The 22,500-nt window shown below is 45.8% G+C and overlaps 3 protein-coding genes across 8 annotated transcripts in view; all 3 read left to right on the top strand.

Moving 5' to 3' along the window:
* Nucleotides 1-9,322, top strand: part of tacc1 (transforming, acidic coiled-coil containing protein 1) — a 26,315-nt gene extending 16,993 nt beyond the window's left edge. For 4 of the 5 annotated variants that reach the window (XM_077019834.1, XM_077019833.1, XM_077019835.1 and 1 more), the window contains 12 exons: nt 624-1,626; nt 2,127-2,162; nt 3,041-3,101; nt 3,603-3,762; nt 4,709-4,758; nt 5,548-5,655; nt 5,838-5,914; nt 6,016-6,059; nt 6,171-6,331; nt 6,458-6,564; nt 7,332-7,452; nt 7,580-9,322. In XM_077019834.1, the coding sequence (XP_076875949.1) occupies nt 624-1,626; nt 2,127-2,162; nt 3,041-3,101; nt 3,603-3,762; nt 4,709-4,758; nt 5,548-5,655; nt 5,838-5,914; nt 6,016-6,059; nt 6,171-6,331; nt 6,458-6,564; nt 7,332-7,452; nt 7,580-7,648 (1,997 nt within the window). In that variant the 3' untranslated portion in view covers nt 7,649-9,322. The remainder of the gene's footprint in view (nt 1-623; nt 1,627-2,126; nt 2,163-3,040; nt 3,102-3,602; nt 3,763-4,708; nt 4,759-5,547; nt 5,656-5,837; nt 5,915-6,015; nt 6,060-6,170; nt 6,332-6,457; nt 6,565-7,331; nt 7,453-7,579) is intronic. The other variant, XM_077019832.1, reaches the window with a different exon arrangement.
* A 531-nt stretch (nt 9,323-9,853) lies between these two features.
* LOC143524909 (uncharacterized) lies at nt 9,854-12,361 on the top strand. The gene is made up of 3 exons (XM_077018317.1): nt 9,854-9,914; nt 11,367-11,489; nt 12,008-12,361. Exons 1-3 carry the CDS (start codon nt 9,866-9,868, stop codon nt 12,220-12,222), a joined length of 387 nt encoding a protein of 128 aa, XP_076874432.1. The 5' UTR covers nt 9,854-9,865; the 3' UTR covers nt 12,223-12,361.
* Nucleotides 12,362-12,700: 339 nt separating this feature from the next.
* loxl2a (lysyl oxidase-like 2a) overlaps nt 12,701-22,500 on the top strand; it is a 27,673-nt gene continuing 17,873 nt past the window's right edge. Inside the window, exons 1-3 of one of the 2 annotated variants that reach the window (XM_077019823.1) lie at nt 12,701-13,076; nt 18,043-18,325; nt 19,548-19,723. In XM_077019823.1, coding sequence (XP_076875938.1) covers nt 18,049-18,325; nt 19,548-19,723 — 453 coding nt within the window. In that variant the 5' untranslated portion in view covers nt 12,701-13,076; nt 18,043-18,048. The remainder of the gene's footprint in view (nt 13,077-18,042; nt 18,326-19,547; nt 19,724-22,500) is intronic. The other variant, XM_077019822.1, reaches the window with a different exon arrangement.

Genomic DNA, 22,500 nt, shown 5'->3' with positions numbered 1-22,500 from the left:
CTGTCATTTTGTGCTGGTGTCCTGTGGACCTGCGCTCACTGAGGTCTCACTGTGGACCTCCTAGCGGTCCAGGCAACGGCCCAGCACTGCGGTTGGAAAGGGTTTCCTCTGCTCTCCCACAAAGGAAGTCTGTTTCTTCAAATCCCCTCCACAGCCCCACCAATGGGGCGCGGTATCCTAGAAGAAACCATGAAACCCAGCAAACAATAGAAACAAGCACAATGCCTATTATAGCGCATACGTGCACTTCTAATTATACCCAACTGGATATGCTTTGTTTACTTAAATATTATCCCCCTGGGAATAATCTACCTCTGCCTGACGTGCTCAGATGTGTGTGTGTGTGTGTGTGTGTGTGTGTGTGTGTGTGTGTGTGTGTGTGTGTGTGTGTGTGTGTGTGTGTGTGTGTGTGTGTGTGTGTGTGTGTGTGTGTGTGTGTGTGTGTGTGTGTGTGTATATCAAATGGGGACTCCCAATATCCCTTCTTGCAGTATGCTGACATTACAGTGTGTACTGGTAATGTGTATAGGTAGTGTGTGGGTATGTTGTGTAGGTATGTAGTGTATGTATGTTTTGTGAGTTGGTGAACGGTGCGTTCCAATGGCAACTCTTTCTCTCGACAGGCTTAGAGGAAGTCTGTGAGGAGCAGGGCGGCTTCACCCAGCAGACAGTCCTGCGTGCTCCAGACACCCAGCATGAGGCTGCCTGCATACAGACCTCCACCCTGAAGCCCCTGCATCCACCCAGCATGGTGACGGAGCCGGCCGAGGGCCCGGCCCCCGCTCTCCTCCCCCAGACCTCCTGTAACACCCTCCTTCCAGAACAATCCCCGAGACCGCAGGGCCGAAGCACCAAGCCACGGCCCCCCTCTCTGAAGATGATGTCTCCGCTGAACGCCGTCGACCCCAACGAAGTAGACGACGAGCCCCCGCCGCTGCCCAGAGGCTGCTACACCTTTGACCCGGATCAGTACAGAGATGACATCGACCCGTTCACCAGCAGCGGCTCCAAGCTGCAGAACTCCCCTCCCACATCGTCCCATCTCTCCAGCCAGGAGATCCCAGACCAGGGTGGAACGGAGCCGGCACAGCTGGCCCAGCCGGAGGAGGGTGGGGACCAGTCTGGCTCCAGGAGACCTCCGACCCACAAACAGGGCAAGAAGCACGGCAGCAAGCTCACCCCTAAAAAGCAGAGACCCCGAGCTGTAGACATGCCTGTCGCCCCCGATCCTGCCCCCGATCCTGCCCCCGATCCTGCCCCCGATCCTGCCCCCGATCCTGCCCCCGATCCTGCCGTTACTCCTCTGAACATGGATATCCCCATTCCCAAGAAATCATACAACTTTGACCCCAGCCAATGGGACGAGCCCAACTTCAACCCGTTTACGGGAGGCAGCAAAGTGGGGAATTCTCCAACCCTCCCCAAGGGCTCGTACAGTTTTGATCAGGACGACTTTGAGGACTCTGTGGATCCGTTTAAGCCATCGAAGGCCTTCGGCAGTGGTGACTCGGTAAAAAAGACGGAGAAACCGTCAGACAAACTCGTTCAGCCGAAAGTGGACGGCCCCTCAGCGGAGGAGCGGACCATGCCGTCATCACCCAAGAGAAGCAAAGACAAGATCATCACGTGAGTGGTGTGGTTCACGTGCACTTGGGCTGTTCATACGCGTGTCCCGAGTCTGTCCCACGTGTGTCATCGTTGTGTGTGCTCATTTCTCACTTCCAGTGAGCTGGAATACGGTTGCTTCATGTCGGTCAGCATTCGATCTGTTCATCATACGTAACGCACGGCTGTCTGCTCGATTCAGCTCGCCGCCTGATTTGAAACAATCGGATGCTTGTTTGTCTGTGTTTCTTTATTACTGTCCTAGTTCTTGTAAACTGGCTGCTCTGTTTTTGTGTGAGGTGCTCTGATTCCCCTCTCCCTCTCTCTTTCATTCTATCTAAGCTAATCCCCCATTCTGCCTCCCGGATGCTCAGTTTACACTGCTCTCTCTCTCTCTCTCTCTCTCTCTCTCTCTCTCTCTCTCTCTCTCTCTCCCTCTCTCCCTCATTCTTCTTCTCCATGTAATCGCTCTGTCCTGTCCTCCACCTCCCCCTGTGTCTGCCTTTGTCTTTTCCCATCAGGACCACTGAGCAAGTCCAGTTTCTCTGTTTGCTTTTGTAAGTATCTCTGCTCCTCCCCTCTCCTTTCTCCTCTTCTCCTCCCCTCTCCTCCTCCTCTGGCCTCTCCTTCTTCCCTCTCTCCTCCCCTCTCCTCCCCTCTCCTCCTCCTCTGGCCTCTCCTTCTCCCCTCTCTCTTATCCTCCCCCCTCTCCTCCCCTCTCCTCCCCTCTCTCTTATCCTCCCCTCTCTCCTCCCCTCTCTCTTATCCTCCCCTCTCTCCTCCCCTCTCTCTTATCCTCCCCTCTCTCCTCCCCTCTCTCTTATCCTCCCCTCTCTCCTCCCCTCTCCTCCCCTCTCCTCCTCCTCTGGCCTCTCCTTCTCCCCTCTCTCCTCCCCTCTCTCCTCCCCTCTCTCCTCCCCTCTCCTCCCCTCTCCTCTCTTCTCCTGCTCTCACTGCTACAGTAATCCCTTGTTTCCCTTTGCACACTGTACTTGTTTTAAACTTCCTGTCTGATTTCCTAAAGCTAAAAAACTAGGTCATGATCTGTACTTGTATAGATCTCTAGTAATGTGTAACGTGTTATTGATGTGATTGGTGTGTATTGATGGCCAGTCGTCTGGGTGACCCAGAGGCTACTGGTGTCAGTTTTCTGTCAATGTTGATGGCAGAGTAACAGCAGTGTAAACCCTGGGTACCCACCCCTGCAGCACAATATCACAGTTCTTATGCTTGTGATGATGTGATGTAAATACATAATGCAGCGCTGAGGATGATGATGGTCACACGTAGCATCTCTGGGAGGAAGCTGCTTTCGTTGTGCTGAGTCATTATGGCAAAGAGAATGCTGTGACTTTGGCACTGATGAATCATCTCTCTCTCTCTCTCTCTCTCTCTCTCTCTCTCTCTCTCTCTGTCTGTCTCTCTCTGTCTGCAGGAACACCTGTAAAGTGAAGAAGTTTGAGAATAAATCTTTAGTCGTGGACATCAGCAATCAGGTACGACCTGTTTTTTTCTTCTTAACTGAAGAAAATGTCATGAGAGGTAGAGAGTGTGAGAGAGAGTCAGAGAGTGAGACAGACAGACAGAGAGAAAGTAGGGAGGGAGAGAGAGAACAAATATGAATGAGATTTTCCATATGTACTTTTTGTGGAGATTGATTTGTAATATAGTTGAAACCTATCCAGGGCTATGCTGACTCATTCACTCTGAATGTTCTTACTGCAGTGACTTAACAGAGGACGACTGCTCCCTATCCCCTCAGCTCCTCCCCCTCTCTTCAGCTCCTCCCACATCCCTTCAGCTCCTCCCACATTCGTTCAGCTCCTCCCCATCCCCTCAACCCCTCCCCCATCCCCTCAACTCCTTGCTTTGGTCAGATCTATAGTTCTCTACTGTATACATGGGCATAAGTCTGTATTGAGAAATACATACTGTATCTGTGTGTGCATATATTTATGTGTGTGTGTGTGTGTGTGTGTGTGTGTGTGTGTTAACAGGGTGAGGAGGTGCAGAGGGACTCTGGTGCTTCTCTGTCCCTCCCCATTCGTCATGCCACAGATGAGGAGAAGCTGGCCTCCACGGGGATGGTGTCAAAAGATCCACCAGACAGCTCCACCACCACCACCACCTCCACCTCCAGCACCAAATCCACAAATGGTGAGAGCACAGTGAGCTCAGTGTCTCAGTGAGCCAGAAGCTCTCTGTTTCTCACAGTCTCAATGAGCCAGAAGCTGTGTTGTGTTTCTCAGTGAGCACTAGTCATTGCAGTTAGCTCATAAGTAAAGTTTCAGTTTGTTACAGCAGCAGTACTGAGGCGGTTTACCCTGTTCTGTTAGACTGGCTCATTTTGTGCCTCAGTGCCCAAACACAGAACTCCAAAACCTCTCCTCCTCTCCCCCGCATGCAAGCCAAGCTCCACTCTGTGCCCTTAAGAGGCCAACTGTGTCTGTTTTATGGAGCTCACACGCAGTGTGTTAATGTGTGGATTCTGTTATTGTGTGTGTGCTGTGTAGTTTGTGTTATAGTGTTTGTGTTGTAGTGTTTGTTCTGTGATATAGTGTGTGTGCTGTTTTATAGTTCATGTACTGTGTGGTCTGTCATATAGTGTGTGTGCTTTGTAGTTTGTGTTATAGCGCGTGTGCTGTGTTATAGTGTTTGTCTTGGCCTGACTGGTGTGTTCTACACCATCACAACTTAATCTTATAATGATGTTGATGGTATTTCCTGTTCTGAGTAATTGGGAGTTTACTGGAACAATACCAAAGGTAATTATTGGCTTATCCTAATTGGTATGAGTGACAGCAGACAGATTTTCCCTACAGCTCTTGCCAGCTTGTGCCAAAGAAAAAAAAAACAGCTCTTTGCTGTCTCTTCCTGGAGCAGATAGACTGACTGAGATTTTATGTGTGTGCATGTTGTAAGCATATGTTCTCTAGTGCTTAGAATGAATGATTATGCTGCCCTCTAGTGGATAGGTAAAACTTCAAACTGCAACTCAGGCAGACGTTTGTCCTTGTATGGAGGCATTACATTATGTCAGAATGCAAATCTAATCCTTGAAGGTTCCACACGTAACGATGTGTCATTCTGCCTCTGTCCTCAGACCTGCCTGTGGCGAAAACAGACTTTTTCAGTGATGAGATCTGCACTCCTGTGAGTCCTCACAAACATGAACTAAGTTTAGTTTTACTTTTAGTGTGCTGGCCCGGAGGCCCAGTAGCACCCACAGAGGTTAAGGGTCAGGGTCCCGTTCCAGGCGGCCCATGTGTCCTTCCCCTAGCAGAACCGAGTGAGCTGATGTGAGCTGGGAGACACGTGGACCGTCTGGGTTTCCCTGAGCACTGGGTCTGGAAAACCCCTCCACCTAGCAGTGATGAGAGGAAGCAGTCTCTGTATCAGTGGCCAATGTTTAGCCGGAACCAGAGGGAACCCCAGTATGGACCTTTAATGCCCCCTATATGAGGTCTTAGGTGGCATTACTGTGTGTGTGTGTGTGTGTGTGTGTGTGTGTACATGAAATGATGACAATCACATCCCTTAAAGGAGATTAGTGATGATAATCTGTCCAAGGTCAGAGACTGCGTGTGTGCTGATGACTGGGACTAGAGCAGAGCATGTGTAGGTCATGCTTTCATTAGTCTGAGTTATATAAAGCCATCCATAATTCACAGACAGCACAGACAGTATAGACAATACAAACAGAAGGAACTTTTGTTTGTCAAACAAAGCTTAGTGTTTTCCATCTCGGCACAAATAAAAATAATGACTTTATCTGGCTGTGTTAAAAAACACAACACAGTCAATGTGAGTGCCGGGGCATTGCAGTACTTCTGTTGTAAATGCGTGTGTGTGTGTGTGTGTGTGTGTGTGTGTGTGTGGTGTATATGATGTGTGCGTGTGTGTATGTGTGTGTGTGTGTGTGTGTGTGTGTGTGTTTTGCAGAGTGAAGGCATATGTAAGCCCCAGTTGGAGAAAGTGAGCCCCAGTCTGGACTGCCTCCCCCTCAGTGAGATAGACAAAGCTGCAGTACTCACACTGATCAGAGAGGAGGTACCAACATACACACACACACATCATATACACCACACACACACACACACACACACACACACACACACACACACACACACACACACATCATATACACCACACACACACACACACACACTCACAAGCACACACACATTCATCCCTGGCTGGGTCTTAAGGTTGAGTTTAACCCTGCCCCTCAGATCATCACTAAAGAGATCGAGGCCAATGACTGGAAGAGGAAGTATGAGGAGAGCAAAACGGAGGTGAATGAGATGAGGTAAGTTCTGTTTCCATGACAACAGTTTCTGTGATTTCTATAATAAGAGTCTCCTTGAATAAAAATAAAATGTATATATATATATTTACATCCCTCAATAGGAAAATAGTGGCTGAGTATGAGAAGACAGTGGCACAAATGATAGGTGGGTCTTGGTTAAAATGCTAAGGCAGTGTGTCATAATGTCTTCAGATGTTTGCTCTGTGTTCTCGGATCTTTTCTTCGAGTGTTTCATGCTTGCTCCTCTTCCTCACAGAGGATGAGCAGAGGAAGAACATGTGCTCACAGAAGAGCGTTCAGCAGGTGACACTGGAGAGAGACCAGGCCTTGGCGGACCTCAACTCTGTGGAGCGTTCACTCTCCGACCTCTTCAGACGCTACGAGAACATGAAGGGCGTGTTGGAGGGGTTTAAGAAGGTGAAAGCCCCAACACCACAGCCCCCACCAGCGTAACGCTTTACACACTAACACTACAGCTTCCACAAACGTAAAGTGTGTGTTGTGGTGTGTAGTGTGTTGAGCTGCCGGTTCTGCTGTGTTCAGAATGAGGAGGTGCTGAAGAAGTGTGCGCAGGAGTATCTGGCACGGGTCAAACAGGAGGAGCAGCGCTACCTGACACTCAAAATCCATGCCGAGGAGAAACTTGACAAGTGTGTCCACTGCTCCCGCACTGCCAGTCACAGTTGCAACACAGCAGCCACACTGCAAATCACTGTAGCAACACAGCAGCCGCACTGCCAATCACTAGCAACACAGCAGCCGCACTGCCAGTCACAGTTGCAACACAGCAGCCGCACTGCAAATCACTGTAGCAACACAGCAGCCGCACTGCAAATCACTGTGGCAACACAGCAGCCGCACTGCAAATCACTGTGGCAACACAGCAGCCGCACTGCAAATCACTGTGGCAACACAGCAGCCGCACTGCAAATCACTGTGGCAACACAGCAGCCGCACTGCAAATCACTGTGGCAACACCGCAGCTCACTGCATCCTAACTGCACACACACTGATATTGACGATGCCATTGTACTGCAGCATGTTTTAATGTTTTGGGGTGGTGGGTTTCATTAGTGCAGCTGTGTGGGTGCTGCAGGAGAGCAGTTCAGGTGTGTGGTTAGCTCAGGTGTGTGGTTAGCTCAGGTGGGTGGTTAGCTCAGGTGTGTGGTTAGCTCAGGTGGGTGGTTAGCTCAGGTGGGTGGTTAGCTCAGGTGGGTGGTTAGCTCAGGTGTGTGGTTAGCTCAGGTGGCTTGTTAGCTCAGGTGGCTTGTTAGCTCAGGTGTGTGGTTAGTACATGTGTATCATTATAGCAGGTGTTTGGTTAGTGCACGTGAACAGATCAAAAAGATGTGTGGAATGCGTGTAATTAGCACAGGGGTGTGGCTAACACATTCTCCGCCCTGTGCTCCTGCCCCAGGGCCAATGAGGAGATAGCTCAGGTGCGTGCCAGGGCGAATGCAGAGAGTGTGGCTCTGAACGCCAGTCTGAGGAAGGAGCAGATGAAGGTGGAGTCTCTGGAAAGAGCCTTCGAGCAGAAGGTAAAGACGCCCATTCCATTTTTCATGCAGTACGTCCACCCAGTGTTCATACTGCATGATTGTATTTATGGTTTGACTAGATGTTCGTATCACATGCTCACTTCCTCCCCTTTTCTCTTCCTTTCAGAATCAGGAGATCGAGGAGCTCACTAAGATATGTGATGAGCTCATAGCTAAACTGGGCACAACAGACTGAACTCAGTGAGAGTTCCTGCCTCTGCTCCCTTCTCACACAACAAACCTGCCCTTTGCTCCTGTTCATACCCCACCCCAAGCCTACTCAATATGCCCCCGGTCCGCCCACACCCCGCCCCCGGTCCGCCCACAACCCGACTACAGCCCACGTTCCAGTTCCGGCCAGCATGTTTTTCTAAAACAGCAGTCACTTCTTCCTTTGTTCAACATCTGGATTGCAAGGAGAACAGTATGAGAAAACAGCCCTTTTTCACATCTCCAGGGTTCCGTGAGCCTGGGGAGAGGCTGGAGCTGATCTGGGCTGGAGCTGCCCACACACAATGGGGTTTTGATGGGGAGACTGTAGTGTGCTGAGGCTGTGGGCGGGACCCACCTACACATCCTGCTGGTTCTGCTTGTGGTCAGCAAGGTTTCTTCTTTAAAGGACACCTGTGCATACAAGGACTTGGGCTTATGGTGTGTGTGTGTGTGTGAGTGTGTGAGTGAGTGAGTGAGAAGAAATGGTTGTTTGATACAGGAGAAAGTCTATCCACTCTGGTCAATACTCTATGACCTCTTTTTCTGAACCACTGCTGCTGTTCCTGAAGGGGACGCAATCATATTATTCACATCTTGTACTGTAAATAAGAAACTTTGTTGGATGGTTGTTTTGGACTGTGCTTACAGTTCTGTCACCTTGTGGTCGCCTTAGTACCCATCACACCCAGTGACTGAGTGCACGTGGGAAATTCCTGCAACAAATTATTTCACTGTTTCTCAGTGTTTTAAAGACTGGGATTTGTGTCACAGTGGTTTGTACCTTTATGAAGTGATAGTCTGATCTTTAATTGTGAAAGTATTTGCTTTATATCCAATGAGCTGTGTAGCACCATGGACTCAAACGGAACTAAAGGAACAGGATCAAAGATATATTCATGAAGGTAGAAAAACTCCATTTGGGAACATTTATTGTATGAACTGCAGTCATGGACGCAGAACGCTTCGCTAATGAAACAGCTAATGTAACAGCACAATGCTCTGAGGTGACTAAGGGCGTCTCACAGCTCTATAACACGCCAAGACGAACCATTTATCAGGCGATGAATGAGCTTAGGTCTTTAAAATTGGTTTCCATTTTCGTTAAAGTAATGAGCAGTTTTGCATGTGCCACCTGTGCTGGTGATCACCTCCAATGTCTTCTCTCTCCTCAGATCACCTCCTTTGCCTTAGCTGCCTCCTCTCTCCTCACACACCTGTGGAAGCAGGTGTTATTCTGAAACATCATTCAACCGACAATCTTTGCTGCCGCTCTTATTCTGTGCCTGTTGCCATAGCAATGCAAGTTGCTGTTAACCAATCCCACAATGCCCCTGGCTGTTAATATGCAATAGTATTTGTCAGGCTGCCATGCTGCCCCATGTTAGTCCAGTGCAGGGTCCTTGAGGGGGCGGGGCAGTGTCCACAGACACACCCCCCTCATTGGTGATAGGCTCCGAGCACATGCTGTGCTCTCTGCACCTGCCTGTTTGTGTTTATAAGAGTATTATTCTTGCTTTATTTCATTTTATTCATGTTTATAAAGTGGAAAACTGAGCTGCAGAGAAATCATGTTTACTAATATATATATATATATATGTCTATACATCTATATATTTTGTGCATAAGGCATTGCTTGAATTAAAGTAATGACTGCTTATCCTTTGGTGACTGGAGCCTCTTTTCCTTCTGAAAGAACTGTGTGCCTGTGCTTCATGTCCTCTAACTGTGTGGGTTCCCTGCTCCAACACACACTGGCTCTGTTCATAAAGCGTCAGTGTGAGTCTGAGTCACTGCCATACACCGTTAAAGAGGAGAACCTCAGTGGGGTTCTGTACCGTACGATGGAGCCGAGATGCACTCTGGAGCAACGTCTGATTACAAAGATGACACACATTACACTGGAGCTGTCTGACATGCCGACAGATGAACAGAACCTCAGAGAAAACCAGAACCTCCAGTGTTGACCCAAAGTGCCTTCTGACCAGGGTTCGCCATGTTATAACCTTGTTCACCAAACCCCACTGTGGGGGCCTCTCTGACTCCTCCCACTGCCTCTGCTCATCCGGGGATAATGACGATGGGATTAGTGGGAGGGGCTGCGGTTCAGCGGGTGGCTGGGGCGGGGGGATTAGTGGAGGGGGGTGGACAGGTGGAGGCTGGGAGTTCTCCTGGCCACTCTCCCTCAGGAGCTTGCTGCGTCATGAGGACTCCACTGGCTCTGCTGTTTCTGCTCACAGCCGTCCTGAACAGTAAGTGTCCGAGCTTCCACACACACACACCACATAGCAAGCAAAAATAAACCAGAGGAAGAGCAAATCACTACACGGGCCTTTAGGGCTGTCTGCCTCGTTAATCAAATTCATATACCACTAAATATTTAAGATGCTTTCATTTAGTTCCTTTAATTTATATCTTACTAATTTTTACCTAATTACCTAATAATTGAGCTCAATTGCCCCTAAGGGATGAATAAAGTTTTTTAATCTTTGAATCTTGAATCTATTCTTACAAATTTGTTCAGAATCAAAACAGTATGCTTCTATGTGTCTTAAGACCTCTATAGACATTATCTGTAATCTCCTTGGATCTCCTAAGCTGTCCCCCCTCCTGGATGTGTTAATACGCTTAAAGCTGGTCTAAGTGATTTTTAAATAACACTCAGCCTATAACCTCTTCCCATCCTAAGAACCATATAAAATCACTAAAATAGATGCTAGGTTAAAGAAAACCCTGTGTGACTGTCCTAGGAACTGTTTTAAACTAAGGATAAAAATGCAGAAATTCAGCATGGCTCAGCAGTACTAATCAACTATGAAGCTTCTACACAAGGAGGCGGGCCTTCCTGTGTATCATTAATGTTGCATGCAGGGCGGGGCTCAGAGTCTGCAGGGCGGGGCGAGGGACATTGAGATCACCTGAAAACAGCTTCAAAGTCCACCACAACAGCTTTATGCTTTATTAAATAACAATAAATACTTTCAATTTAGTTTCAGATTTTAAATTTTAAACAGAATTTTAAAAAGGCAAGACAAGTTTTTTTTTGTACCTTTCATTTACACCAGCAATTCAAAGTACTTTCCACAGGAAAAGATGCTTATTACGACCCGAGATCTATTATTTGGGAAGGGAATTGCCAAAAAATATAATAGATAAAAATAAAAAACAAGAGACAAAATAAATAGTGGAATAATTATTTTGAATTAAGAATTTAAAGAAATTCAAATCAACAAGGGGTTTAAAAAATAAAACTTAAATTTTTTAGAAATTCAATTAAGGACCTGCATAACAGCTAAATGTTGCCACAACATGTTTAGTTTTTGCCTTGGGAAAGACTAACTAACATTATTATAATACCACTGTAGTACCCCTACACTACTGTACTATTATTATATACTGTGTTAAAATATCTTATGATTTCTGTATCTGATCTGAGGTCAAAATGTGGTTGTTTACCATTAAGCAAAGAAACAGAAACATCCAACCTGTCTGAATGTGCACATGTGGTCAGGTGAACATTATTGTGGGAGCTCTTGCCCTGTCTGTGGCTCACTGGTGAGTGAGTGAGTGAGTGAGTGAGTGAGTGTGAGTGTGAGTGTGTGTACGTGTGTACGTGTGTGTGTGCGTGCCCATCCACCCACTGTGCCTTGGTCCATGTCTAAATCTTCATATTAATCTCAGAGCAGCTGTGTTGTCTTGTTCAGAATGTAAAGGCGAGACACTGAAATGTCATACGTGTGTTGCGGCCAATGAGGAGGAGTGTAACCGACAGGGGTCAACTGTATGCCCCGCCCATGCAGACGCCTGCTCCACCATCACAGGGCCCAGTAAGTCTCACACACACACACACACACACACACACACACACACACACACACACACACACACACACACAGATGTCATCAATCTTACAGACACACAGAAAAAAACGTAAGCAGTGTCCTGCTGATAAAGGTGGTTCCGTCTCACACCTTCAGTTCTTCCACGATCACCTGAATCTCCCAGGCAGATGTAATTACATACAATCACTTCCCACATTGACCACACGGTGGAGCAATTTTGCACACTTTTCCAGCGTCACAGTTCTGTCTCCAGTCTTCTGGTTATCTGTTCGTCTTATCTGATGGGCGTGATGGTTATGATGATTCTTGTTTGATTGATTTTATTTTCCTAAATAAATTGTAAAAGAAAATCCCAGTGTAAATATGGCTCTATTGTTCACATAAAAGTCATCTCTCAAAAACGAACACTTCTTAATCCGTAGCTGAAATTATAAGATAATTAATTCACATGTAAGATAATTAGATCACAAAATAAAAACATTCACATGTTTCCTCCGTTCCAGACTCGGTGATCAAATCCTGTTCCTACGCATCCTTTTGTGAAAAGGCCCACATGAGCAGCGGAGGTGTGAAACTCGAGTGTTGCTTCACCAACGACTGTAACGGCCCGCACAACGCGCACAGCTACCGGGACCGCAACGCCGCCATGTCGCTGGACTCCGGCCTGACCGTGCTGTTCGGAGTTCTGCTAGTGCGGGCGGCACTTCGGGTCCTGTAGTCCACTGCAACCCCGCCGCCCCCGCTCACATCCATCAAGCTGATGGGGTTATGGCAAGTCAGATGCAGCCAAAGGCAGAAGGTCCAGAAGGTCACATGAGCGCCTATTATAATGTCATTCATGTTGTACTCCAGCTCAACTCAGGGACTGTTTAATAAAGTTGAAATTTTTCTGCGCTTTGCTGTCCGCCTGTGTTTGAGAGAGCCCTAGTCATCGTGGTGATCTTTACATTACAGGTCTCTCGGGTTTAATATTGTGTGGTGCAAGAGAAAAACGCAATAAAACGCATCAAAACCCGCATACATCCACGGGAAGAATTAGGCTACGTCAAATCACATTTCAAACATTTGTGTATGTGTACGTATTGATTCGGTTTTGTGCAAACTCTGTCCGAGCCACGTGTTCATGCAGTAACGTAACATTCATAATATTGCAAACATGTCCATTTGTAGCAACAGGCGGGCAGCGTTTACACGCAGCATCTACGAGCGTCAGAAACCTTCAGCACAACCCGACTGGAGAAACGTGCCGGTCAAGCACGTTTACACGACCACCACGTCTCGTTTGCTTTCGTTGCTGGGTTACAGACGGTGATGGGACACCCAAAGAAACCGATATGTTCTCCAGTTCCTGGACGGAGGGAGGTGGCGAACGCTGCTGGAACGAGTGGAGCGCGAGGCTAAAAGGCGGCCCAGAAACGTGTTGGCCAGTTCGCTCCCGAAGCGATAGGCTGGTGCACGCGACGCTTGATTCCAGAAGTGAACCACCCAATACGGCTCGTGTAACTTCACCGGAGTCTGTCGGCAAGTTACCGGAGTAAGTGTCCCGATATCGCATCGACAAGCCTGACTCCGGTAAAATATTGAAATATTAGTTAGGAAAATTATTCTGTAAAACCTAGGCCAAGTTATTTTGTTGGATCTTGTGCGAAAAAAAGCTAAATTTTGCATTTGAAAGAGCCATGCGAAATGCAGAATTCGCTTATGGTCAGTCGTGTGCTGTTGCTAATTGCATAAACAATCCATTTAGGAATCCGATGTTCTGCTTAGAAGTTTGGTAGCTTTGGAAGAGGCTATAGGCTACTACAGAGAGATCTAACTGTTCGTCTGCAGCGTGATTAAATCTGACACTGTAACATGACCGTGAACACTAACTTAATGCAAACACACAGGAAGCAACAAAAAACTTTTTTCTTTTCTTTTCTTTGATTCTGCTACAGCTTAAACTGCGGAATTGATGTGATAAATTGTCGAGCGGCAGTTACACGCACACTGGTCTCAAACGAGACAAATCTGATTTCAATTTTGTGTTCGTTGGTTTTTACACGATATTAACAGTTAAGCAATAAGAGACCGTCACTGTCATTTTCAATTCACTGACATCAATCAAACGCGGCTGCGCGAGCGCACACAGGTTCTCACAGAGTCAATAATGAACATCAATAAGTGGCGGGCACGAGACACTAAATGAGGCAGCGCGTGATGACGGAGAGAGGTGACACTCACAGAACAGGGCTGCTTTTACAATGGAATGGAGTGTTTATATCTGTCTTGTTTCGTGCACAGGTGAATGAACTATTTGAAGTGTCGAGTTTTAGGTTCACATTGCACAGAAATCCCCCAAATGCACGGTGTAAGTGCACGGGCTATAACCGATGCTCTATTCTTCTGTCTTTGAAAACGTATAAGATGACAGGAAGACTTGTAATCTTGTAGGCAGCCACAATACTGAAAAATGTGTTTATTGATTAAAAGTAAAGAGTTTTTGGTAACATTAGATGTAAAAAATGCCCACTGGACCTAAGTTAGGTGTCAGTGATAAATGAATGATGAATGGGTGGATGCAGTACTTAGGAGCAGTGATGCCGGTAACGCGTTACTGTAGTCGGACTACTTTTTTCAGTAACGAGTAGTCTAACGCAACTACTATTTAAAAACTAGTAGTCAGATTAAAGTTACTTATCTAAAACATCGTGCGTTACTATTTCTGCATTTCGGGGGAACGTAGGTTATATTTATTCATTCTTATTTTTTGGCTACACGTTTCTTACGCGGTTACGTCATCTCTGCTCTGCGGCGCCAAAGTCAGATGGAAGGAGAGGTTCGCCTTTAGCAGCTGGAAATACAGGCATTATTTTGATTTTATTTCGGCTAAGGAAGACAACATTAATGTCCGTTGTACACTCTGTCCTGGCGACAGAGTGCTGTCTACTTTCAAAAACACAACGTCAAACCTGAAAAAATAACCGGGGCTTGGCGGCGAACGTAAATTGTTACCGGGCGGGGTGTAAAATGGACTAAATTCAGTATTATATCGCGATCGATCGATCACCGGTGGTTGGCGCCAGATCGAACTAGTAACTCACTGAATCATAGATGTGGATCAGAGGTAAATAAACTGGATTTTTTTTTCGGCGTGAGATATCGGAAGTGTGGCGTAAGCGTGTGAAGACAGTCAAATGCGTGTGTCTCAATGCGTGACAGTTGGCAACCCTGTAAGTGGGCGGAGTTGAACAGAAAGACTGTCTTATTTATTTATTTAAAAAACATGTAAGCCTATTTCAAGAAAAAGTTTACAAATGCCAGTGTCATTTTTGATGTTCCGGTTAAAATACATGTCAATAAAGTGAGTATTGGCAGAACTGGTAGTCATTTTCATGTTATAGGGGCGGGGGATCAGCCTCTGCTGAAAGTAACTAAAAGTAATCTAACTTAGTTACTTTTAAAAGCAAGTAGTCAGTAACTTAACTGAGTTACTTTTTAAAGAAGTAGTCAGTAGTCAGTAGTCGGATTACTGTTTCAAAGTAACTATGGCAACACTGCTTAGGAGTACTTAGTATTAAGTATTTCATTAATGTGAGGAAGTAAATTTTCACCATCTTCAGCATTTAGTGCCCAAAATGTCTACCTGGAATGCCGAAGACCAGAGTTCAAACAGAGATGAAGGCATGTTGGAGTTTAGCCGCTGGGGCTGGCTGGTTTCTCTCTGAGGTCTGAACAACTCTGGGCTGGGTTGAATGACCTTAGTATGTATGCATTCCAAGGCTCTCTATGTTCATTAGAAAATGAATTTGATAAATGTTGATCTTTCATAAGGAATCTGAATTGTTTTAATTGAGAGGCCAAATGGCAGAGGATTTGTACACATTAAACATTCAGTACAGCGTGGTTACTTATGAACTCATTAACTCACTTATGAGTCAAAAAGCCTAAATTATGAGCAATTTGCTTGTGCGCATATATAATAACTATTTGTCATCAACCAAACTAATGTGATTGTGCAACATAGTTGTTTTTACCATCCTGTTACAATCTCAGTTTTTCGATGTATGCTTCCACTTGATGGTGAATGAGATAGGAAATGTGTTTGATCAATGGCCTGATCAAGTAAGTTGGGAAAGGAGTTTGATCACTCAACAGAATCACTCCCTTGCTGTAATGTTCCAGTAACATCTGTAAGGGAAAGTTCAGTCTGTTGATTATGGAGTGTGAGCTTCTCTTGAAGATGTCTCCCTCTTGACACTTTGATGGGCTGTCTGAAACCAATTCCACCCAGGATCTGGGGTCATGAGGGCAGGAGGAAGTAAAAACGAGTTTTCAAAGCCTTACACATGCTCTGTTGTAGAGTCAAGATCAGTGATTAAAACGGACATCTTGTACCACCTTAAGTTATATGCCTGGGCCCATTTACATTTACACTCAAGAGTGTCCAAAGATATGCATTTCTAATGCTGTAGCTATTAAGGAAATCATAATCATGTAGCTGTTAATAAAAGATGAATGGGAAATATATTTTTGTATCACATTTCTCACAGTTTACATTGTATTCTTATTAAGTATTCCTTGTGTATTATTATTAATGTATAAGCTATTAGGATATATCAGGCGTACTCAACTAAATTTGTCCGCGGTCCAATTTTGGCAGATACCTGTGCCCTGAGGTCCGGTGCGGCGGGGGTGGCGAACGTAAGTTGTTGAGCGGGGGGGGGGGGGGGGGAACGGTGGAGGTGTTTATACTTTCGCGAGCGTCACTGCAGTGTTCTCCGAAACGATAGGCATTTTGTCCGATACGATATGTGGTAGAAACACCCCTCAAAACAGGGGAATGAACATTTACCTGACCAATTTTAATGTTGCTATATGTTTCAGGTTTGAAAAGTGCTGGAATTTAGGTTAAAGTACTTTAAAATGCTTGAAATTGTAACTACTTGGTTTCACAACAAATAGCTGTCTGACTGAATAGTTCTCTTGTATTAGGTTAACAAATACGAGCCTCTTGTAATTCCAGGACGAAACATGAGAGAACGTGAAGACGTGAAGATTGGGCGTTTTTTAAATAAACAACCATTAAATAATGTGATAAAAAAGCGAATTATTTCGAGTATATGTATAAATATTTAACTTAATTATGTTTAACATGCTGGGAAATATTGAAATGGACCTTGAAAGTGACGTACAAGTGCTTTAATTCCACCTTATAAAGGTGTATGAACCCTGAAAACGTGACTTTGTTCATTGCGCTGAAGCGCGGCGCAAAGTTACAAAATTCGAGAGATGCACGACCTCTCGAACCGACAGCGCGCGAGACACTCGCGCACACGCGGAGCCACAGCGATTACGTCATTTTCGCCGCGCGGACCCTCGCGCCGCTCGCGAAGCGTCAACCAGGCAGGCTTGTTGTAGAGCGGGGTGGCGAACGTAAGTTGTTGAGCGGGGGTGGCAAACGTAACACTCGTGACGGAGTGTTTTTTCAATAGCCCTGAAATAAATGCTACGGTTTTGTTTTGGTCCGTATCCAGTTAATCAGGAATGAGATTGGGTCCGGACAGGACTGCGTTCGGGTCCGGATCCGGACCGCGGTCCGCCAGTTGAGTACCCCTGGGATATATTATTCAGTAACTGAAATATTCAGTAATTACACAGAAACTAAAAACAGTTACGAAAGTGAGTGTGGACCCCCGTGCTGTTTAAGTAGGCAGTATTTTAATGGACACCTATCCTCATAAAGCAGATTATTAAGACGCTCTATTTAGAGAGTAATTAAATCACAACCTGTTCTCGCCCAGTGTATGCAACTTGATTTTATTTAGGCTATCTCAGTTACTAGTGTTACCTCTGTGTTTCAGCACGATGGATTCTCCTCATTTTTTTCGCAATTTTAATTGTTACATTAGCTGACATTTTTTCAGAATTGGAATTGAATTCATATAGATGAGAATTTCAGCTCCCGCCTGCAACCCACATGTAAGTAGCTGGGGCAGATCTGTCCGACGGGTGGTCAGTGCTTTAAGCAGGGATAAAAGCACCATTGTAACACCACAGACCACCACCCACGGGTGGTGCAGCCTGTGTGCAGCGCTGAACCATGCTTAGTCGCATGAATAGATTTCCATGAGTGCAGGGGTGTGATGGAGGGAAGCAGGTGAGTGATGACTAAACTAACATGACCACAGGACACCAGACTTTCACGTGAATGACAAAGACACCTCAGGATGTGTGTGCTAAGACTGATGTTGGGTCAGAGATGTTGGTCCCCCACATGGTACTCCCTGTGAACAGTGATTAGCCCCATTAAACACAGGAATATTAACTGAGATTAAGACACTGCCTGTAGCCGTGCGTGACTGATGACAGGGCAGACACGCCCAGTGGAACCTGAGCATCCACCTCCTTGCTGGGAGTGCTGACCACCAGCAGACCAAACAGCCTGGTTTCCTGTATACATTTTTTTCTTGTTGTTTGTACTACAGGTATCTTTAACCCTATGCATATTCTCTGTTTGTGTTTTCTGTGTGTGTGTGTGTGTGTTTTGTTTTGGCAGGTTCCCATGGCCATGCTTTCTTGCTCTTTGCTCAGTGTGATGTGTGTGTTGGTGGTGAGCTTTGCTCAGTCCGATGCCCAGACACCTACACGTATCCAGATCCGTCTGGCCGGAGACAAACGCAAGCACTACGAGGGACGGGTGGAGGTGTACTACAACGGCGAGTGGGGCACCGTCTGTGATGACGACTTCGACATGTCTGCTGCCCACGTCGTGTGTAGGGAGTTGGGCTACCTCGGCGCTGTGGCCTGGTCCCCGTCAGCCAAGTATGGCAAAGGAGAAGGTGAGGTGTGTGTGTGTGTGAGAATGTATGAGAATGTGTGTGTGAATGTGTGTGTGAGATGGAGTGTCACTATGACCTCTGCCCCTATGACATGTCCTCAGTTTGTTTTAAAAAATGAAAATGAAAAAATGAAAATTACACAACGAAAACAAAGTCATAATTAGTTAGAATAAAGTGATGTTAAGGACCAGACATCCCTGCCCGTGTGAGTGGTCAGTGGGGATGCCCCCCTCACGTTTCAGGAGAGCCTGTCTGTGGGTAATAGAAGCTTTGCTCTTTGTGCGGTAACTTGGATCTTCACTGACATCATCACTGACAACTTTTCCAGTGTGTCTTTATGATAGACCATCACTAACATTTTCCTCAGCGGAATGGAAATCCCACAAGTAGCAAATGGCTTCTCCCTTCTCTCCAGTCACTAATCCCTGGAAAGTCATGTTATAATCATTTAAAGGGACAAATAATACCAATCAGACAGCAGTCAGGAAACCTAGATCCAGACCGCAGAGCCCAAATCCAGACCGCAGCCTGAGTCTGTTCCATTTCATTGTAGTAACTGAGAGTTTCTTTGCCTCCCTGTCTCTGTGTGTACAGTACCCTGTGAATGCTGAATCACTTACAATGTCTTCCACTCTGTGCATTCTTAGTACTTGATTTACCCTTTATGTCCCTTATCATTCTGAATACACCCTCATACAGAAAGTCCATGCAGAATGCCTAAAGGAAATGACTGAGCTGTTAGCTCAGCAACACAACATGCTCACTGCACACCTGTCTCAGGTTCTCTCTCAGGAGTGGTCTCTTTCAGGAGTGGTCTCTTTCAGGAGTGGTCTCTCTCAGGAGTAATCTCTCTCAGGAGTGGTCTCTCTCAGGAGTGATCTCTCCCAGGAGTGGTCTCTTTCAGGAGTGGTCTCTCTCAGGAGTAATCTCTCTCAGGAGTAATCTCTCTCAGGAGTGGTCTCTCTCAGGAGTGGTCTCTCCCAGGAGTAGTCTCTCTCAGGAGTGGTCTCTCAGGAGTAGTCTCTCTCAGGAATGGTCTCTCAGGAGTAGTCTCTCTCCGGAGTGGTCTCTCAGGAGTAGTCTCTCTCAGGAACGGTCTCTCAGGAGTGGTCTCTCAGGAGTAGTCTCTCTCAGGAACGGTCTCTCTTAGGAATGGTCTCTCTCAGGAGTGGACTATCAGGCTAAGCAGTGCTCAGGAGTGTTGGTGTTCCTTTGCCTGCAGGGCACATCTGGCTGGATAATGTGCACTGTACTGGAAGAGAGGTTTCTCTGGCTGACTGCCCCTCCAACGGCTTTGGGGTGTCTGACTGCAGGCACTCGGAGGACGTGGGGGTGGTGTGCACCCAGAAACGTATCCCTGGCTTTCACTTCACCAGCACCTCCAGCAATGATGTGGAGGTAAGACAACGTACACACACACACTCACACACACTCACACATAAACGCACACTTATACATACACTTATACATGCACACAGAATCATTTGCTCAACAAAAAACACCTGTTGATAAGTTTCCACATGTCAAAAACATCATTACTCCATGGAAACACTAAACATTTGTTCCACATTTATTTTAGTTTGGAGAACATTTCTTCATTTGTTTCACATTGTGCCCATTATCATTGGATATTATTTACACACAGACTCTAGGAGGAAGGGGTCTCCTCTGGCATATGTTATTCTCAAAAGAATAAATAACACAACCAACAAACATCTGAAATCACTAAATGTACCAGTGGTGACTCATTCTATGGTGACTGTTCCATTGCAGCTCCCATACGATCCCTGGCCTCTCTGATTGGCCCGTTTCTTTGGCTTCTCTGATTGGTCCTTTTCCTTTGTCTCTCTGATTGGTGCATTTCTTGTGTCTCTCTGTTGGGTCCATTTGCCTCTCTGGTTGGCCCATTTCATGCAGAAGATTCCTTAATCTGTTGTGAAGTGCTTAAGCACAGCAGGAATGACTCAGCGCCTGTGATGACTCTTTTTTGTGGAATGGTTTTCTTGTGGAAATGTGAAGGAACGCACGTATGCTCCCTGGGACACAAGTCCAAAAAATCAGACTTCATTTATCAAACCACATCTCTGTCTGCCATGAGCAGACAGTCCACTCAGTAGCATGTTAGCTTTGTTTATACTGCAACTTTGCCTTCAGATCACACAGATGGACTCTGAATACATAGGCACAATAATATGGAGAAGAGTTTTGCAGAGTTCCATTACATACCTTCTACTGCTTTTTTGAAGAAAGTAGGCTTGTGATAGGCTTGAAATAAGGAATTAGGTGGGGGAAAACATGTAAATATTGTGCATTGTAAAACACTGGTAGACTTGGAGATTGTAATGGAAGTCGATGTCCCAGTTGAGAACATAAGCACTCTGCTGGCTCTCGGTGTTCTTGCTTAGTTGCTGCATCATCACCGCTGGGACACCAGCATCTGGGCTGTGTTAGGACTTTTATTGTGTAGACGCTTGATTGATTGTTTCCACTTCACTAAACATCCCCAAAAAATTGGGATGTGCTTGTTCTATTTATCTATGTACAATGCTTTCTGAGTTCTCATTGGTTGACCAATGTTTTTTAACTGCTAGTGAACCAATCATGCCTTATAGCGTTTACTCCTTGTGTCGGTGTGTTATTTGTGTTTCGAAGTAGTGATATGAGTTTTAGGTTGCAGGGCTTCTGCATGGACATTTGAGGTTATCTGTGCTTTGGGATGAAAATTGTGCTTAGAGTTCAGAGTTCTGCCGATGACTCTTATATAAAGTTTTATTTATTTATTTTTACTTTATGGAATTGTGTTCAAGATATCAGACATTATTGCCTGTTAGCGTCTTCACTGACAAGCTGTAGGGTTTGAACCAGCTCTAGGGTTTGGACCAGCTCTAGGGTTTGAACCAGCTCTAGGGTTTGGACCAGCTGTAGGGTTTGGACCAGCTGTAGGGTTTGAACCAGCTCTAGGGTTTGGACCAGCTCTAGGGTTTGAACCAGCTCTAGGGTTTGGACCAGCTCTAGGGTTTAGACCAGCTCTATGGTTTAGACCAGCTCTAGGGTTTAGACCAGCTCTAGGGTTTGGACCAGCTCTGGGGTTTGGACCAGCTCTGGGGTTTGGATTGCCTTTTGTCAGTGGCTCCTCATTATTGATGTTTGCAATGAAATTTGTTTATGGTTGTTAATGGAGGAGATGATCTCAGCATAGTGTATTTATCTCATAAATGAACATCTGAGTGTGGGAAAGGGCAGACAGATACATGGAACACTCTCTCTCCCCCACAGCTAAAGAGACAAACAGCTCCCATCTTGAGATACTGAATCAAAGCTGAGGATTGTTTGGGCTGTTTTTATGTGTAGTTTGCACATATGTCCTCACAGTGCCATCTGTTTGGATGTTTGTGGTGTAGTCATGGAAATCAAGGTGAGCAGACTCGTTGACTCTTGACGTCTCGTGTGATAAAAGCGCCTGTAATGTTCTTTTTCCGACTCTGATGAGTAATGACTACCACAGAGCACCATCCTGGCTATATGGTGGGCCCCTCCCTCATTGACCTTGCCCCCCACCACTTCCCAAATGCTCACGTGAAGGAAGAAGGTTGTAGATTGGCTTACTCAGGGAAGGAATTACGACAGTCTGGGGGGAATCCCGAAGAGAGCCCTCTTTTTACACAGAACGGAAAGACTGTGTGGGTTTATGACCCCACAGAAGGAGAGAATCTCTCAGGCCCCTTATGGAAAACTCACTTGCTCTGAAACAGTACACCCACATACACACACACACACACACACACACACACACACACACACACACACACACACACACACACACACACACACACACAAACACACATTTTCCTAGACTATACGTCACTGGCTATGTATGTTGATATGAGACTCGATTTGCTGTCTGGTGTCATTTTTTTCTGGCTGTATGTGCCATGTAGGTGGAGCAGGAGGGACAGTGACTCACAACTGATGTTGACCTTCACATCACCCATCTCATCGTGCTCCGCCGTTTCTGGTCTCATTGTATATATATATAGACCATATATATATATATATATATATATATATATATAGACCATATATATATATATATATATATATATATATATATATATATATATATATATATATATATATATATATATATATATATATATATGGTCTATGTGGACAAG

This window comes from Brachyhypopomus gauderio, chromosome 10 (assembly GCF_052324685.1).
Source record: "Brachyhypopomus gauderio isolate BG-103 chromosome 10, BGAUD_0.2, whole genome shotgun sequence".
In the NCBI taxonomy this organism is placed as follows: Eukaryota; Metazoa; Chordata; class Actinopteri; order Gymnotiformes; family Hypopomidae; genus Brachyhypopomus; species Brachyhypopomus gauderio.
Note: the sequence above shows the minus strand (reverse complement) of the source record. Positions and strands in the feature narration are given on the sequence as shown.

Bases quoted from the DNA above. Each gene is read 5' to 3' on its own strand.
- LOC143524909 (XM_077018317.1), top strand. From the start codon at position 9,866: ATGAGGACTCCACTGGCTCTGCTGTTTCTGCTCACAGCCGTCCTGAAC. The intron at 9,915-11,366 runs GTAAGTGTCCGA...TGTCTTGTTCAG, and splicing joins GCTCACAGCCGTCCTGAACA to AATGTAAAGGCGAGACACTG. The intron at 11,490-12,007 runs GTAAGTCTCACA...CCTCCGTTCCAG, and splicing joins CTCCACCATCACAGGGCCCA to ACTCGGTGATCAAATCCTGT.